Source organism: Fragaria vesca, linkage group LG5, assembly GCF_000184155.1.
Source record: "Fragaria vesca subsp. vesca linkage group LG5, FraVesHawaii_1.0, whole genome shotgun sequence".
Lineage (NCBI taxonomy): Eukaryota > Viridiplantae > Streptophyta > Magnoliopsida > Rosales > Rosaceae > Fragaria > Fragaria vesca.
In genome coordinates, this window is record NC_020495.1 from 17,451,027 (window position 1) to 17,469,001 (window position 17,975).

Consider the following 17,975-nt stretch of genomic DNA (forward strand, 5'->3'; position numbering starts at 1 on the left):
CGTTAAACTCTCACATAGATGAGACCTAACCACACATGTTAAAATTTAAAGGCGTTCAGCTCCCAACGATAGGGCTCCCCGTAGGAAAGAATGTTACCAGAAACACGTGATTTTTCAACCATAGCCGTATTTCACTATTCCGATAACATATTATTTCACGAGATTTTTAAAAATTTTACTTCCTCCCTTTAATAATGGAACGGAGCTAGAGCCATATGCAGTAAACAACCTTTTACTCCACTATGCGCTATTTTTTTTTTCTTTCTTTTTTCTTTTTCAGAATAACTATGCTTTGTAGTTGCTACTCATAAGTTGTTAAGTGAGTCACAATCCAATTTACCAAACCTTTTATTCCACCATGCTTGATAGATTTTATTATTATTATTTAAAAAAAAATTATGCTTGCTAGTTGGTACTCATAAATTGTTAAGTGAGTCACAATAAGTGATTGTAAAGTATAAGTCTGGAAAAGCCAAAATGCATTCAACCAGTCAGCCATAGTTCATCAACAACCCTCACCAAGTATCTGAAGAGCAACCAAACAACTCGACAACATGATTCTAAAGTTCTTCAACTCATCAAGGGGTCCACATCAAGTATCAAAAGAGCAAGTAAACAACATTTACAACAAGATTTTGAAGTCCTTCAACTCCATCGAGTAAAGCCTAAAACTGCAATACAAGCTGGAGTCCTACAAGCACTCCTTTCGCTTCGGTTTTCTGTACAAACATTTCAGTTGCCTTATGGTATTATACATTATCAATAACAAGCACACTTGAGGACAAATTATACAATTGCATATACTTATCAGATATAATATCTTAAATGCAATCAATGCTATGACTTTCACTTCTTCGGACGAACCAAACAATGGACAATTTGCAAAAAAAGGGCAAGACTTCCTTCACTCCACCCTAGCAGATGGGCTATTTACTGGATTAACCATATCAAAGAAAACAGTAAATGACATGGCAATAGCAAAAAAACACGATTTGAAGGACGTTCATAATCAATAATGCGGAAAAAACAGAAGCATGAAAAATTGAAAACATTACATGTGCAAAAGCATTAACTGCTCCTAAAATTCCCGGCATTCAATGACAACATCAGTTCTTGCATAATCAGTTCCTATCATTCAATAACATTAAAAAGCAAATATCAAGAGATCATCATCATAAGCTGTTACAGTTGATACTTGATCAACCAAACAACAAGCTAAGTAGGGAGAACAAGCAATATTGTGAAGTTATACAGAGTTGGATCAAACAATACATTAGGTGGTGGGTAGCTCTACCGCCTCTACGCTATAGTTTCCAGACAGGGTTCAATACCAGAGCCAATATGCCAAGTTGATGCTCTGTGGATGTTTTGGCCCTATATATTATACATCATAACCAAGGAAAAGTCTCAGTCAAAGACATTTAGTTGTATGAACCAAAACCATCAATAACATTTCACTCTTTCTCTGACCTCTTTTGTACAAAAATGAGATCCAACAGATCCAATATATGCGAAACAATCGCAAGTATTCAACCTTACTTATCATTGTTGTTAATACTACTAAGCTGACATATAAACTTGTGATTCAAGATTCACTCCAATATTGGACAGAATTCTTAAAAACATAAGACAAAACTATGAGAACAAGTCATCTTCTTTCCTGGAAAAATCATCCTATCAGCAATATTTCTCTGATGCTATCAAACTTTTTAAGTCGTAACATTGATTGGGTCTAAAACTAAGATGGGAGTGAATCTACACGACTAATCAACTAACTGGGACAGCTACATGACTCCTTATTCACTGGTTACTGAAAAATAACTATCCATACATAGCTAAAACCTATCCATATCCATAACAGATTTGTATGGGTTCTCATTACTACTAAACCACTCTTCCACCACCAAGTAGTCTGTCATGCTTCTCAAGGTGTCTGGTCATTGGTTGACATAGAACTTGGTCTCAGCATATTGGGTTTCTATCCCAACTTGGCCTGTAGTCATACATACATCTTTATATCAAACTTCAGTTCATATTTCCTATCAAATTTCCTCCTTACACTTCCAATCCTTCTAACCACTGCTACAAGATTCTGAACCTCAAACATACTCGACCTCAAGCTTTACTTATACTCCTCAATTACAGTAAAATACAAACTCAACCTCAAGCTATACTCATACTCCTCAATTACATAACTTGGATAGACCAAAAATTTGACAAAACAAAATAAAGTAATAAACGCATTCATTGTCTGGGAAACTTACCCCAATTTGGATTCGATTTCATCGTTGGCGGATGCATTTACATATAGAATTCATGCTTCCCGGTCTGGAAGCTTTAATATCTAGCCTCTGCTAACTAACGCTCGGCCCCATACTTTTTGATCAATGAGAGATCCTTCTTCTACACAATGGGTACAGTCCATAATCAAACACAATGTTACAGTCCCACAATCAAACACAAGCACACAACCAATCAATCACAGTTCTCCTCATTGAATCGGAGACCAACACCATCAATCTCATCCATATCGATATTCATCATGTAATTGAATTCAGTATGAAGAACAACAATTACATTCCTTCATGCAAAGAAGAACAATTACATTTCGTTGCTACCAATACTATAATAAACCACTCAGTCCTTCAATTTATCACATCATGATCGTGCAAATCACAGTAAATATACACAATTTCAATTATAGTGTCATATTAACAACAAACTAACCTTGTACGAATCAAGTACGACGATGACCCAAGGTTTAGAAAATCGTCGGGAATCCAACGGTGGTTCGTGGAAATCCACAACTACACCTCTGTCGCTCAGCAGAAGACTGCCGATCAGATTTCCAGATTTCCCGATGTAATCGACTTTGCAATATACATCAATAACTGCCGTCTGTCGACTATCTCGAATCCAAATCTATATTCTACCTCTCAAATCATTTATGCTTTTGCCTTGAGAATATACACGATCGGGTAATACCCGATGCAAAGCTTCTCCAACACCTGTTCATTAATGAAGTTACCCACCCTTCGTATCGTCGATCGCGGAGGAAAGAGTTACCGGATCACGCACCTCACGCGTTTAACGCGGACGACGGAGCCAGACGGGGAAGTAATTTGCATGTCCCAATTGCTGATTGACACGTCCTCCAGACAGCCAAAGTACTCAATGTACTCTGTACATTCCAGAACACACCTTAAACATGGGTGGGGCCCATCTCTATCTAGTTTTCTGTTTGTTTTGAAAGAGACTCTCTACTCTACCAGCTTGACTTTTAAACTCGACCCGAAGCGGACGCGGTGGCCAAGTTACGGGCGGGAATATATGGGGAGGAGAACTGCGCCCACTATCTACCACGTACCTACTCCCTCTTTTCTCTCTCTCTCTCTCTCACACGTGTGTTTTTCTCATTCTCCGACCTTTTCTGTTATTTTTTTTTGTTTGCCTCGTTCAGTTGATGGAAAGAAAATGAGAAAATTATATATTATTACCCTAAAGAGAAGAGAAGCAAAAAATAAATAACTCACATTTTAAAAAATTTAGACAAATAATAACATAAGCTCAGCCCAAAAAATATGATGCAAGCCTGACTTTGAAATTAGTGACAAAATGACTAAATTTCCCAAATTATTAAAACAATTACGTAGTTTGCCACTACCCTATCCATATCTCTCTTTCTTTCTCCCGATGATGCACAGCTCTCTCTCTCTCCAAAATTAGATTTTAAATCCAATTGAATTCGTCTCCAATAACTAAAGATCGAAATAATGCCTTGCAAATCGTTGAGACAAACTAAAGTTCTTGCCGGTGTGATGTCAGAGCTGTTGAAGATGCGGCAGAGTTCTTTGATGATGACGGGTTGGGTCAGGTACCTCCATCGTAGAGTATGACCTTTGCAATTCTTGTTTCGTTTTGGATTCTCTGTTTGATAGGTTTTCCTTAACTGGATTTGTGATAGAGTAATTGCGGTTATTAATTGGAAGCGGTACCATACTTGTACATATTTGTTGCATATATGGATCATGGTAGGTTCAATTGTTTATATGCAATTGTTTTGGATGATATAATAAAATTATGCTTTGAATTTCATCTGTGGTTCTTATTACAATTATATATATTTTTTACTACTATCAGGTTGATTATACTACAATGTTTGTTTATTGCTTGTTGATGTTTGTTGAAAATGGGGATGATGATGAGTTTGATGCTGCTACTGTGCCTGGTTTGGAAGATAATGGTGGAGGATTTGAGAGATTATGTGTTTGATGATGTTGTTGGGTACTATTATAGATTGTCAAGAAGGATGTAAAAGCAACAACTAAATTTCTAGTTAGTATAGTAGCAGTGTAGTAGCAGAACTGGACGAGTACAAGTGTAGTAGTAGTTAAATTCTAACGAGAGTGCAATAACATGATTTGAAGATTATCAGTGTGGCAGCAGAACTTGACAAGTATTCTCGTAAAACAATAATGTAGATTTAATTTTATTATTAGAGCAACTCCAATAATAAGTGCAATTTGAAGGTGGTATTTCTATTTTAGCACCCTTTGTGGCACTATTCATATTTCATTAATTTTCCATCTCCAACAATGAGGTGCTATATGGAAGTGTTATTCTCACTATTCCAACAATGAGATATTATATCATATGAGATGTGTGCTTGTAGAGCCCACATGGGCTGGTATTGGAAAAATCATGAATATAAGACTTGAGATGACACTTGGGGCTATATTATAAGATTAACACCTAGTTTTTTTTATATTGGAGATAGCTTTTTCTATTTCAAGGGCTGGTCTTGGTTTTTAACTCCACCGTTGGAGTTGCTCTCAGGTATTCTCTTGAAGAGAAGAAATAACAAAGGAAAAAATTTACCCTAAAACAATAATGTAGATTTAATTTTATCATTAGGTATTCCCGTGAAGAGAATAAATAACAATGGATTTTTTTTTTTTACCTTTTTCTTTGTTGTTAGGGCTTTGGTAGACACAACCCAATAATTTGGTTAACTCCAATCACTACCAATATGTGCACCAACAAGCTTCTCAACATCAATCCCAAGAGGTTCAATTCCTTGTATGTTGTTCAAACTCAACTTTTTTGAATTCTTTCGCTTTTAGATATGTATGTGCTTGTTTTCTCATATTTTCATGTCTTCTTCATAAGACTCACTAATTGTTTCCATTAACGACATTACTTCTCAACCAGTATAATATTTCTTAATATTGTGTAATACAACAATAAATGTTAGTTTAGACCATGTGATGAAGCAACTGAGCTTCAAATCTATTTGGAACGGTTTAATGAAATGGAAGAAAGGATTGGATATGACTACTATGGTTTAATAGTGCATAATCTACCTATAACACAAGACAAACCTTAACCGAAACTAACCTTCGAGTTTGAACGTCCCTCTTGTAGTATAATAAATTACGAACCGCTTTGTAGTAAAATAAACAAAAATAGGTAGGGCGGAAGTCTAATAACCCAAAAAAGGAGGGGGACAAACTCGAAAACAGAAAGACCCGTGCCCCTTGGTTTCCTCTCGTCTCTCTCTCGTGCGCTTAGCTCATTTTTCGTTTTCTCCCTCTTCTTTCTCCTCTTTCCGGTGACAGTAGGGCTTCTTCTATCTTACGCCGTCGTAACAGCGGCACCGCCGTTCTCTCTATCTTACGCTCCCGGAGGTAAGCTTCCCCATTATCATTTTTCGTATCTGCGGTGTAACCTAACTTTGTTTACAACTCGGATTCGAATTAGGCTTTTAGTTTCAATTAATCCAACTTTTGGATCTTTTTGTGATAATTGATTTTGTTTGTATTTGATCGATCAGGGTTGGAGAGGGACTCTCTAGGGTTTGGATTAATCGATCCGTGAAAGGGAACATTGTGTGATTTAATATAAGGGCGGGCGGGCGGGAGCAGAAGGGCTAGGGTTAGGGTTTTTGATGCTTTTGGCGAATTGGATCATACTGGAGGAGTGCGATGGCTAATCCCGGAGTCGGGGCAAAGTTTGTGTCTGTTAATCTGAACAAATCGTATGGCCAGCCTTCTCATCATCACCACAACCCCCACCATCCTCCGCATCCTAGCTCCAACCGGTCCAGACCTGGCGGTGGAGGAATGGTGGTCCTTTCGAGGCCTCGCAGTGCGCACAAGGCTGGGCCGAAGCTTTCTGTACCACCCCCCTTGAACCTGCCTTCGCTGCGGAAAGAGCATGAGAGATTTGATTCCGCGGGCTCTGGTGGTGGCCCGGCTGGCGGAGGCGTGCCAGGGAGTGGGCCGAGGCCTAATTCGGCAGGAATGGGGTGGACCAAGCCCACCGCTGTTGCATTGCAGGAGAAAGAAGGGCTTGGTGATCATGGAGCTGATGGGATTGAGCAGAGTAATTTGCATGGTAATGACGGCACCGGAAGGGGGAACAGTGTTTATATGCCACCTTCAGCTCGCCCAGGTTCTGTGGGACCCATTGCCACTGCTTCTGCTCCAGCTTATCACTCAGTGGAGAAAGCCGTGCTATTAAGGGGTGAGGATTTCCCTTCTCTGCAGGCTGCTACTTTGCCTTCAGCATCAGGGCCTTCACAGAAGCAAAAGGATGGTTTGAATCAGAAACAGAGGCAAGTGCGTGATGAATTGCTAAATGAGCAGAGAGGAAGTACTCATTCTAGTACGATTGTTGACATGCGCCCGCAGCTGCAGACATCAGGTCATGGTACAAGCAATGTACTGAATGAGAACGGGGGTGAGAGTCGGGGTTTTGGTGGTAATAGAGCATCAGAGCAAGCACAGAAGCAGGATGACTACTTTCCCGGTCCGTTACCACTAGTTCGGTTGAATCCGAGATCAGATTGGGCAGACGATGAGCGCGATACGGGTCATGGTTTCACAGACCGAAGCAGAGACCATGGGTTCTCCCATACAGAATCATATTGGGATAGGGATTTTGATATGCCGAGAATTAGTGTTCTGCCACACAAGCCAGTTCATAACCTTTCTGAGAGACAGGGTCTGCATGACAATGAAACTGGAAAGGTTTCTTCCAGTGAAGTCCCTAAGGTGGACCAATATGGTAGAGATGTAAGAACACCAAGTAGAGAAGAAAGGGAAGGAAGCTCATGGAGAACAGGTACTCTCTCAAGAGATGGAATTACTGATCAAGTTGACAGAAATGGTTTTGGTGCTAGGCCATCGAGTCTAAACAGAGAAACAGCTAAGGAAAACAAGCACAATCTGATGCCTTTTCAAGAAGATGCTCGAGATAATTTTGGTAGAAATAATGCAGGGTATAACCATGGAGGGAGACAACCTTGGAACAATGCTATGGATTCACATGCAAGCCGAGGGACTGAGTGGAATAGACGAGACCGTTATGGCAGTGAACAGCAGAACAGATACAGAGGCGATGTCATACAGAATAACTCAGTGTCCAAACCCTTATACTCTTTGGGTGGTAGAGGACTACCTGTTAATGATCCATTACTTAATTTTGGAAGGGAGAAGCGTCCATTCTCAAAGAGTGAAAAACCTTACGTGGAAGACTTTGGAAGTACAGATTTTGACACCCGGGATCCCTTCTCTGGTGGTCTTTTAGGTGTGGTTAAGAAGAAGAAGGACGTGACTAGACAAACTGATTTCCATGATCCGGTTAGGGAATCTTTCGAGGCTGAACTTGAGAGGGTTCAGAAAATGCAAGAACAGGAGCGCCAGCGGATCCTTGATGAACAAGAAAAAGCTTTGGAGTTAGCCCGACGAGAAGAGGAGGAGAGAGCAAGGCTGGCAAAGGAACATATAGAGAGGCAGAGAAGGTTGGAAGAAGAAGCTAGGGAAGCAGCATGGAGAGCAGAACAAGAACAACTTGAAGCCATGCGAAGAGCTGAAGAGCAGAGAGTAGCCAGGGAAGAGGAGAAAAGGAGGTTGTTTATGGAGGAAGAAAGGAGGAAACATGCTGCTAAGCAGAAGCTTATAGAATTGGAGGAGAGGATTGCCAAGAGGAAGGCTGAAACAGCAAAGGCTGGTGGTAATTCTTTGGCTGTTGCAGATGAAAACATGTCTAGGATGGTGAAAGACAATGATGTCTCAAGGGACGTTGGTGAGTGGGAGGATGGTGAAAGAATGGTGGAGAGGATAACAGCCTCGGGATCTTCTGATTCAAGTTTAAACAGGTCCTTTGAGATGGGTTCTAGGCCGCATTTACCTAGAGATAGTTCTGCTTTTGTGGATGGGGGAAAACCTGTTAATTCATGGAGAAGAGATGTGTATGAGAATGGGAACAACTCAACCTTACTTCTACAAGATCAGGTCACCGGTCATCATAGTCCGAGAAGAGATAGAGATTTACCTGTTGGTGGGAGAACTCAGTCAAGGAAAGAGCACTATGGAGGTGGTGGATTGATGCCTTCTAGGACTTATCATAAGGGAGGGGTTGCAGAATCTCACATTGATGACATTCCTAATTTAAGGGGGCAGAGGTGGAACCTTTCAGGGAATGTAGATCATTATAGCAGAAACACGGAGATTGAGTCTGATTTCCATGATAACTTTGCTGAAAAGTTCAGTGATGTGGGATGGGGGCAGGGCCGGGTCCATGACAATCCTTATTCTCCTTACCCTGAACCACTTTATCCAAATTCTGATGCAGATGGGCCTTATTCCTTTGGTAGGTCACGGTATTCTGTGAGGCAGCCTCGTGTCCTTCCACCGCCATCCCTAGCTTCAATTCACAGACCCTCCTACAGGGGTGAACCTGATTGTCCTGGCCCCTCAGCTTTTACAGAAAATGAGATGCAGTATAATCATGCAGCTAGAAGTGAATCTACTGTGCAGACAGGTTATGATGGGAGTCGGCCAGAGAATCTCGGACAACCTGAAATCCTTGAAGTCAAACAAGAAAATGCTGGGAATATGGAGCAAAAACTAGACTCCACTCGAAGGTGTGACTCACAGTCATCTCTCTCTGTGTCTAGCCCCCCTAGTTCTCCAACTCCTCTTTCTCATGATGACTTGGATGAATCCAGAGATTCTTCTGTTTTATCTGCCCCAGGGGATAGTAAAAATGTTTCCCTTCCTGGTCAGGAGAACGAACCCCTTGTATTACCTACCGATCCTGGAAAGGACTCAAGTTCTGTCTCTGTTGGTGATGATGAGGAATGGGCCGTTGAGAACCATGAACAACATCAGGAACAAGAGGAGTATGATGAGGATGAAGATGGATACGAGGAAGAAGATGAAGTGCATGAGGATATGCATTTAGAGGGGAAAGAGTCCCCTGATATGGACAACTTTGTTCTGTACTTAAATGAAGGCGTTGAAGTTGGAATGCCAAATGATGAATATGATAGAACTTCAAGGAATGAAGAAAGCACATTTGTTGTACCTCAGGTTTCCTCTGGCACTGTTGAAGAGCATGGGTCCTCTGATGGAATTCATACTGGTGAAAAAACCCTTCAACATATGGATGATTCCTCTCAACTGGGTGTAGGTAGTTCTTCCAGAGTGTTCCTGGAAACTGAGAAGGCAATGCAGAATTTAATTATTCAGCCAAATAATGTCCCTCATAAGACAGCTGGTCCTGAACGCGTGGATTTTGTGGATGCTTCTAGTTCTGGGTCATCTTCCCAGCATCATGTTGCTTCTTCCATTAGTCTTACCCCTCAACCGCTATCTAGTCAGACTGTCATGTCTACAGTATCTGCAATTCAAAATCAGACGGAGGGACCTTTCAAGCTTCAATTTGGGCTGTTTTCAGGTCCGTCTCTGATACCATCTCCAGTCCCAGCAATACAAATTGGTTCTATACAGATGCCTCTTCCTCTGCACCCTCAGGTTGGCCCTTCTCTTGCTCACATGCACCTGTCACAGCCTCCTCTCTTCCAGTTTGGACAGCTAAGGTATACATCTCCTATATCCCAGGGTGTACTGCCATTGGCTCCTCAATCAATGTCTTTTATTCAGCCCAATATTCCTTCTGGTTTTTCTGTAAATCAGAACCCAGGAGGTCATCAGCCTATTCATTCTGGTCAAGGTAATACTCAAACTAGGAAAAATGATGTTATCTCACTTCCGACTGATAATCGTCAGGGCCTTGCTTCAAGGCACTTGGATCCATCTCAAGGGAATGTATCTGAAGGGGTAAATCATAAGGCAGCAGATAAAAATGCAGAAACCTCTGTTATGGGGCAGCAGGGAGCAGCAAAATCCTATATTGGCGACAGCAGTTCTAGGTCTGGGTCACTTTTCCAAGGGGAAGATCAGGGACACGGTAATTTGGTTGGGAAAAACTTCAGTCCTTTTTCTGGTAACAGGGAATCTGAAAATCATTCTCAAATTGGAGCATCATCAGCTCAGTCAATTGTCAGAGGAAGAGATATAAGTGGGCCGAAGGCTCTTGACCTGGTATCTGGTGGTGGCAGAGGAAAAAATATGTCTTTACAGTTAAAAATCCTGGCTCCAGATCATTTCCTGATTCTGAGCCGACTCATGTAGAGTCTAGTGGATATCCTAGGAGACCTCGACGTAATATGCAGCGTACTGAATTTCGGGTTCGAGCAAGTGCTGACAAAAGGCAGTCTACTGGTTCAGTTTCATCCAACCACGTTGGACATGAAGTCAAATATGCTCCTGTAAGGGGTTTGGGACCTTCTGTGAGAAGTGGGCCTAGAAAGGTTGTCATGTCTAATAAACATTCCAGACAAATTTCAGTGTCAGAAGGCATTATCCCTGGTTCAAGTAGTTCACAAGAAATAGAGTATGGAAGCAGGACTGAAAAGGGTGTGGCAAAAGATGCCTTGGCAAAGAGCCATAATTTCCCACAATCTGGAGAGGGAAACCTTAAAAGACATATTCATTCTGAAGAAGATGTTTATGCTCCTCTGCAAAGTGGAGTTGTGCGGGTTTTTGAGCAACCTGGCATAGAGGCTCCTAGTGATGAAGACGATTTCATTGAAGTGAGATCAAAGAGGCAAATGTTGAATGATCGACGCGAACAGAGAGAAAAAGAAATCAAGGCAAAATCTTGGGCGACAAAGGTTGTAGTAAGTAATCCCTGCTGTGTTTCAGTTTTGCTCTCTGCCATGAATTAAATGAAATAGTATTGTTCAACTGCATTTGGTTTATTGATTTTTCCAGGTGCCACGGAAACCACGTTCAACTCTGAAAGGTACCACTATCGCTGCCAACTTGGGTAAGAATTCTACAGTGGCAAATGGAGAAGCAGGAAACAGCATTCGCTCAGATTTTGTTGCTACGGAGGGACATGGATTGGCAAATACCGAAGTATCAGCTGGATTTAACACCACTGGCACTCAACCACTGGCTCCAATTGGTACTCCAGCTGTGAAAAGTGATGGCCAGGCTGATATCAGATCCCAAACTATGAGGTTTGTTGTCTCATGCATATATTTATAACCCGTAAATTAAACCGAGATTGTGATCACTATTTTATTTCCTTTCATCAGGTCCCTCCACGCAAGCTCCCTTCCTGTAGTATCAGGTGGTGCAAAGAACCTTGGACGAGGCATGATTCTTGACAACAAGAATAAGGTACCAGATAATGTTCGGTCACCTTTGGGCTCATGGGGTAATTCACAGTCTAATCAACAGGTGTGCAAATCAATTATATTCTAAATCTATGACTATTTGTTATTATCATCAGTTGCAAATTTGAATTGGTACTCTTAACAAAGTGTGAGACAATGTGTTGCTTTTCTGTTTGTTTTTGCTCTTTATTGCTTTCATTATTTGCTCCAGTGCTTCTAGTACCCAAAAATACTAGTCATTCTCACTTGCATGTTTCTGTACTTATCTTCACTCGTCTTCTTTTAAATATTTTACCCGCAGATATGCACACATGCCATGGTAAATTTACCACTGCCAAGCATGCTGTCTTGCCATGGCTGTTTGCTTCGTGTATGCGATGATATGGAGGGGAGGAGGGAGGGGTGTTTTATTATTAGTTTGTCGCAATTTTTTTTTCTTAGGATTTGGCAAATACAGGTTATATGGTGATTTCAAAAATTAGGGGGTGTGAAAAACTGAAAATGTTTTTTGTTTTGGCCTTTAAAAGGAACTCCACTCCCTATCCACTTATTCGTTAGTATTTTAATACTGACTGATGTAATACACTTTGCTGCTAGTATGCATATGGTTCAAAATTCTATATAGTTGGAGCAATTTTACTTGTCCGTGCGCCCTATTCCTCCATGGTTCCGACTGAACTTATAAGTTTCCTCTGTATGTTCCTGCGTCCTTATGTGCTGTATGGGTGCTTTAGCTGTGTTTTGATTATCTATTTTTCTTTAGCATGGGGAATCAATTTAGCAGTGTATCCCATATGGAGAGAGAATGGATATGGATGACAGATGCGCAGTAGGAGGGGTACATCAGAGTCTTTGATATCTGATTATTAAGTGAAGAACTTGTTCTTCCTAATGTATAATCTAGTGATATTGGCATAAATGCCAAAAAGGGTTATCCAACCTGCAAATTCCTTCATGCTGACTTCTTTTATGAAGTAAACAGCTAATTAACGAGCACCAGAAGAACAAATATGACTACATCATGTATCTTCGATGTATGTGTTTAGACATAGATGAGAGAGGAATTCGTAGTTAGAACCTTCCAGTGTAATACTTATATTTAACTCTTTTTTTTTTCTCATTCTTTGGTGGTGATGTATCAATAAAAAGCAAGCTTCATTTATTCTCATCTGACTGACTGCATTTTGCAGGTTATGTCCTTGACACAGACCCAACTTGATGATGCTATGAAGCCTGGGCACTTTGACTCTCGTGCTGCTGTTGAATCTCTCACTACCTCAGTTTCCAGCATGTCGTCTTCATCCATCTTGGCAAAGGATAAATTGTTTTCTTCTGCTGCAAATCCAATCAACTCCCTGCTTGCTGGCGAGAAAATTCAATTTGGTGAGCAATTAAATTTTTTTAGGGAGGTCACTAAATGCTGCATTTGGTCATTTCTCATTCAATTTCTCCCTTTGTATTCTCAGGCGCGGTCACATCTCCAACTATTCTACCATCTACCAGCCGTGCTGTTCCACATGGAATTGGCCCACCAGGACCATCTCGATCTGCGATTCAACTCTCCAAAAATCTTTCTGCAGCTGAGAATGATTGTAATCTTCTCTTTGAGAAAGAAAAACACCCTACTGAGTCTAGTGGTCAGTTGGAAGACTCTGAAGCAGAAGCTGAAGCAGCTGCTTCAGCTGTTGCTGTTGCAGCTATCAGTAGTGACGAAATTGTTGGGAATTTGGGTTCTTGCTCTGTCTCTGGTGCGGATACAAAGAGTTTTGTTGGTGCTGGTATTGATGGCATAACTGGAGGTGAATAATTTTTCTGCTTAGTGATGACCATTGTTTCTACTTATCATAACTTTTTCTTTAAAATGAGAGCATCTTTAATATTTGGTAGGTGGAGCTACTGACCAGCAATCAGCCAGTCACTCAAGGGCCACACAGTCTCTCAGTGTTTCCCTTCCCGCAGATCTATCTGTTGACACGGCTCCAAATTCCTTACAGCCACCCTTACCAAGTCATAATAATTTCCTTATAACCAATTATGTTGTGGCCCCCCGTCCCAATGGTGTTGAAGGTGCTGTTGTTGATGGGATATCAGCAGGTGTTAATTTGTCCCGTTTTTGTGATGAGCTATATTTTCTCGTTCTTAAGATTATTATCAAATTAAAGTGGTCTTTAATCTTTGGTAGGTGGATCTGGTGATCAGCAATTAGCCAGTCAATCAAGGGCTGAAGAGTCCCTCAGTGTTTCCCTTCCAGCGGATCTATCTGTAGAGACCCCACCAATTTCACTATGGCCACCTGTACCAAGTCCTCAGAATCCTTCCGCCCAAATGCTTCCACACTTTCCTGGTGGCCCACCTTCCCATTTTCCCTTTTATGAGATGAATCCCTTGATGGGGGCTCCTGTTTTTGCTTATGGACCTCCTGATGAATCTGCATCGGCAAACCAATCACAATCCCAAAAGAACAATGCGTCTCCTTCAGCTCCGCTTGGGACCTGGCAGCAATGCCATTCTGGGGTAGACTCATTCTATGGTCCTCCTGCAGGTTTTACTGGTCCTTTTATCAGTCCTGCTGGAGGCATACCAGGTGTTCAAGGGCCACCCCACATGGTTGTTTATAACCACTTCGCACCTGTTGGACAATTTGGGCAAGTTGGCTTGAGTTTCATGGGTACTACCTATATCCCATCAGGAAAGCAGCCTGATTGGAAGCACAACCCTGTATCTTCAGCCATGGGTGTGAGTGAAGTGGAGATGAACAACATGAATATGGTTTCTACACAGCGTAATCCTACTAACATGTCTGCTCCGGTCCAGCATTTGGCACCTGGGTCACCACTACTTCCTATGCCATCACCTATGGCCTTGTTTGATGTTTCTCCTTTCCAGGTAAAACTTTGAACTGTTGACGTGAAACCGTCCCCTCCCTTTTATGTCATGCATGGCCCTTGGGTTGCCCCTCCTTGCATGCTTGTCATGCTTTTAATGCTGGTGCAGTGTACTATCCATATTGCATTCTCTCTGGTTAATGCAACCATTGCTAAAAATTTGTTTTGCAGTCATCTGCGGACATGTCAGTTCAAGCTCGTTGGCCTCATGTTCCTGCTGCACCTCCTCAGTCTGTTCCTCTGTCGATGCCATTGCAGCAACAGGGTGATGGTATGCACCCTTCAAAATTTAGCCAGGGCCATGGTCCTGTTGACCAATCATTAACTGGGAACAGGTTCCCCGAGTCTCGAGCTTCAGCAACTTTGGATAATAGCCGGAATTTTCCTGTGGCGACAGATGCTACTGTTGCCCGATTTCCAGATGAACTGGGGTTAGTAGGCCCTTCCAGCTCTGGCAGCACTGGGGCTTCAACACAGAGTGTTGGCACTAAGAGCTCAGCAATAAGCACCAGCGGGGATGGTAACAAGACACAGGTTGATCCGAATCTCAGTAGTAGCAGTGTTAGTGGACATAACAACGCAAGTTCCAATGTCAAATCTCAGCCTTCTCAGCACAAGAATCAGCAGTATGGCCATTCCTCATATTATCAGAGAGGTGGATCTCAGAAAAATAGTTCAGGGGGCGAGTGGTCCCACCGAAGAATGGGATTCCATGGAAGGAATCAATCTATGGGTGCAGAAAAGAGCTTTCCATCCAAGATGAAGCAAGTATATGTGGCTAAACAGACCCCAAGTGGTAATTAGGACGAGCTGCTTGGCTTTAATTTCATCTGCAAAGCAGTCGGGTTGCAGCACATTTGTTCAGGAATAAAGAATTTTTGGTTGCTTTTTGCAGCATCTGTTGCATCAGTAGGTGCGTGTCTAGTATTGAGATTAAGATTTTGTTCAGATATATCTATAGATGTTAGCTATGCTAGGTTTTCCCAGTGAAGGTTTTTGCATAAATGGAAATGGGATATAGCAAGAGGGAGGGGGCATGGATAGTGGTTACTAGTATTTATTTCAGTTGCGGTCCATTGGGTTTTCCTGTTTGAATTGAACTGAACTCTTTGTTGGCTGCAAACTGAGTTGGGGTTTGATGTAGTAGAATGTTGTATTCCAATTTTAGTAATATATGGCCCTCGATGCTTCTTCAGATGCTCTTGTTTTTCTCTTTTACATCTGGAGAAGAAAACTGTCTTTATCATTCAGCTACTTATCTTTATGCATTGTTCTTTGGTTGGGATGGCAAGTTGAAATGACTATGGGGTGGGCAGAAGGCTCAAGCTTGTGCATTGAAATTTAGAGGGAACCAGTGCTGGACAAAGCCTCCTCCCACTAAAAGGGCAAGTGGCCAAACAACAAACAATATCAGACGATGAGAAAGCATTCTGGGTTGAAACAACCCGTGCAATCTGGGTTTTTTCCTCCTAACGACGTAGAGATTGAGTTACTCAAATTGAATTGAATGGAAAACCAAAGGGTTTGGTGATTTACAGGAACGGCTATTGTTTGATAGAACAAGTATTACGTCCATGTTCTTGCTTAAAAATCAATCCGAAAAGTGTCTTTGCATCGCAGTCCCTTAAAATTTGAGAGACCCATATAACCAAGCACGCCCACCCGTTGGGTGATTTTTGTATCCAACTAAAATGAAAATCAGTATTTGAGGTCCAAGTAAAAAAAATACTAGTTACCGTTTACCGGCCACATTTGGGTATTTAACTGTCTTTTCTGGAACCAGAGACCCGTACCGCTAGGTGATTTGGTTTCTCGTGTGGTTTTGGTATTGCACACCAGGTGTTTGTGAAAACTCCTCAATCAAATTAGAGTTGTTCCTTGGTCTTGATTCCTTGAAGTGTTTTAGAATGAGAAGAAGATGCATTATTCGAGAGCGGCGGTGTCTCTGCTTCTCAAATCAGTAGCCTCCTCCTCCAACCATTCTTCTTGTTTTCGTTCTCACCACCTCACCCTCTGTCTCTCTAACCGCCGCTACACTGCGGAGCAGTTCTCCGACGACGAGTATGAGTGCGATTTCGAAAGCCAAAAGGTAGCTCACTGCCCTTTTCTTTTTGGTTTTCAAGTGTTTGGGACTGAAACATTGTTTGTAGGCTTCATCTTCAGTGGCCAACATTGACGAGTGGAAATGGAAACTGAGCCTGCTGCTGCGTAGTGACAAGGACCAAGAAATTGTTTCAAGAGATAAAAGAGATAGGAGAGACTATGAGCAGATATCTAACCTCGCCAAAAGGATGGGACTTCACAGGTTCTATTCATGTTGTTACAGGATGCTTTTCTGAATCCTTCATTGATCATTCACTCATGCCAACTGCATTCTTACTGTTAGTGAAATATATGGCAAAGTGGTGGTGGCCAGCAAGGTTCCTCTTCCAAACTACCGCCCCGATTTGGATGATAAGCGCCCACAAAGAGAGGTACTATCTTTTCTTTCTTTGTACACAATTCCTTTGGAAGTGCTTTATGACAGGATTGTTCTTTTTTCTCCAGGTGGTTATTCCTCTTGGCTTGCAAAGGAGGGTAGAGGGTCTACTGCAAGAACACCTTGATTGTCTCCTGCTGAGTTCCTGGAAGGTACCAGCCAATTTAGGTGACAGTGAGTACCTTGATCAGGTTGATAAGGAGAATGCGGATTCTTATCTTGATGGTTCTGTAATGGAGAAGGTACTTCAGCGTAGGAGTTTGTGGATGCGTAATTTGCAAAGAGCTTGGCAGGTGTGTTTGCCTGGATGTTGTATTTTCCCTAATGCACATTTCATACTCAACATCCCAAACGTAGCTGCAATGTTTTGTTCTGTTTGTATCGTCAATCCGTTTTCTTTGGTTTTTAATTCAAACAAAGGATTTAAAAAATAATAATAATACAGAGAATGCCTACTGTTTCTATAACCATGAGTGCATGATCACCTCTTTTATAAGCCATGTTATTGTTCTTTAGTGAATATTAATGCCTCCGGCTCCATAAGCTACCCTTGCTGCCTAGAATTGGCATAGATGGAGTTGCCTGATAACCCTCTAAACAATTGGTACAAGAAAATAGTAATATAACTAGTTCCGTTACTTGAAATTTTGAATAAATTCTTGCTAAGGAGCTCCAGTTAGCTCTGTGTTTCTGTACTGCCTAAGATGCCATTAATTTTCTGTGATATTATAGGGAGCCAAATTAATAATATGCCAGTGTTTCTGCTCTCTTTACAACTATGTCGTTTTGTTAAAAGGAATCACCTGAAGGAAAAAAGATGCTAGAATTCAGGAAATCACTACCATCGTTCAAGGAGAATCAGAGGTTGCTGCAAGCAATTGCACAAAATCAGGTTTAACATCAGACCTTCATTATCATCTAACCATGTGTTTGCACATTCCTTTCTCTTTATCTTTGCGCTTAGTTTAAGTCACAGACTTGGTGTTGGTATCGCTCATAAATGAATATAAATGATAAATTAGCTTTTGTTATTTACTAGTAAGTCGTAGCAACTTATTTCTTGACCTAAAAATTTAGC

At 41.5% G+C, this 17,975-nt stretch overlaps 2 protein-coding genes and 1 non-coding gene across 3 annotated transcripts in view; 2 read left to right on the plus strand and 1 right to left on the minus strand.

Annotated features, from left to right (window-relative positions):
- Positions 1–280: 280 nt before the first annotated feature.
- On the minus strand, positions 281–2,960 carry LOC101305948. The gene is made up of 3 exons (XR_184702.1): positions 2,728–2,960; positions 2,265–2,403; positions 281–1,374 (listed from the first exon to the last, which is right to left on the minus strand). It is a non-coding gene; the product is annotated as an uncharacterized LOC101305948 (transcript).
- A 3,045-nt stretch (positions 2,961–6,005) lies between these two features.
- On the plus strand, positions 6,006–15,620 carry LOC101306533. Its single transcript, XM_004301512.1, has 10 exons — positions 6,006–7,403; positions 7,497–10,391; positions 10,523–11,029; positions 11,124–11,374; positions 11,453–11,597; positions 12,724–12,916; positions 13,000–13,035; positions 13,114–13,332; positions 13,716–14,419; positions 14,590–15,620. Exons 1-10 carry the CDS (start codon positions 6,123–6,125, stop codon positions 15,220–15,222), a joined length of 6,864 nt encoding a protein of 2,287 aa, XP_004301560.1. The 5' UTR covers positions 6,006–6,122; the 3' UTR covers positions 15,223–15,620.
- A 652-nt stretch (positions 15,621–16,272) lies between these two features.
- LOC101306826 (probable ATP-dependent RNA helicase DHX36-like) overlaps positions 16,273–17,975 on the plus strand; it is a 14,881-nt gene continuing 13,178 nt past the window's right edge. Inside the window, exons 1-5 of the mRNA XM_004301513.1 lie at positions 16,273–16,507; positions 16,569–16,723; positions 16,805–16,892; positions 16,966–17,190; positions 17,694–17,789. Coding sequence (XP_004301561.1) covers positions 16,337–16,507; positions 16,569–16,723; positions 16,805–16,892; positions 16,966–17,190; positions 17,694–17,789 — 735 coding nt within the window. The 5' untranslated portion in view covers positions 16,273–16,336. The remainder of the gene's footprint in view (positions 16,508–16,568; positions 16,724–16,804; positions 16,893–16,965; positions 17,191–17,693; positions 17,790–17,975) is intronic.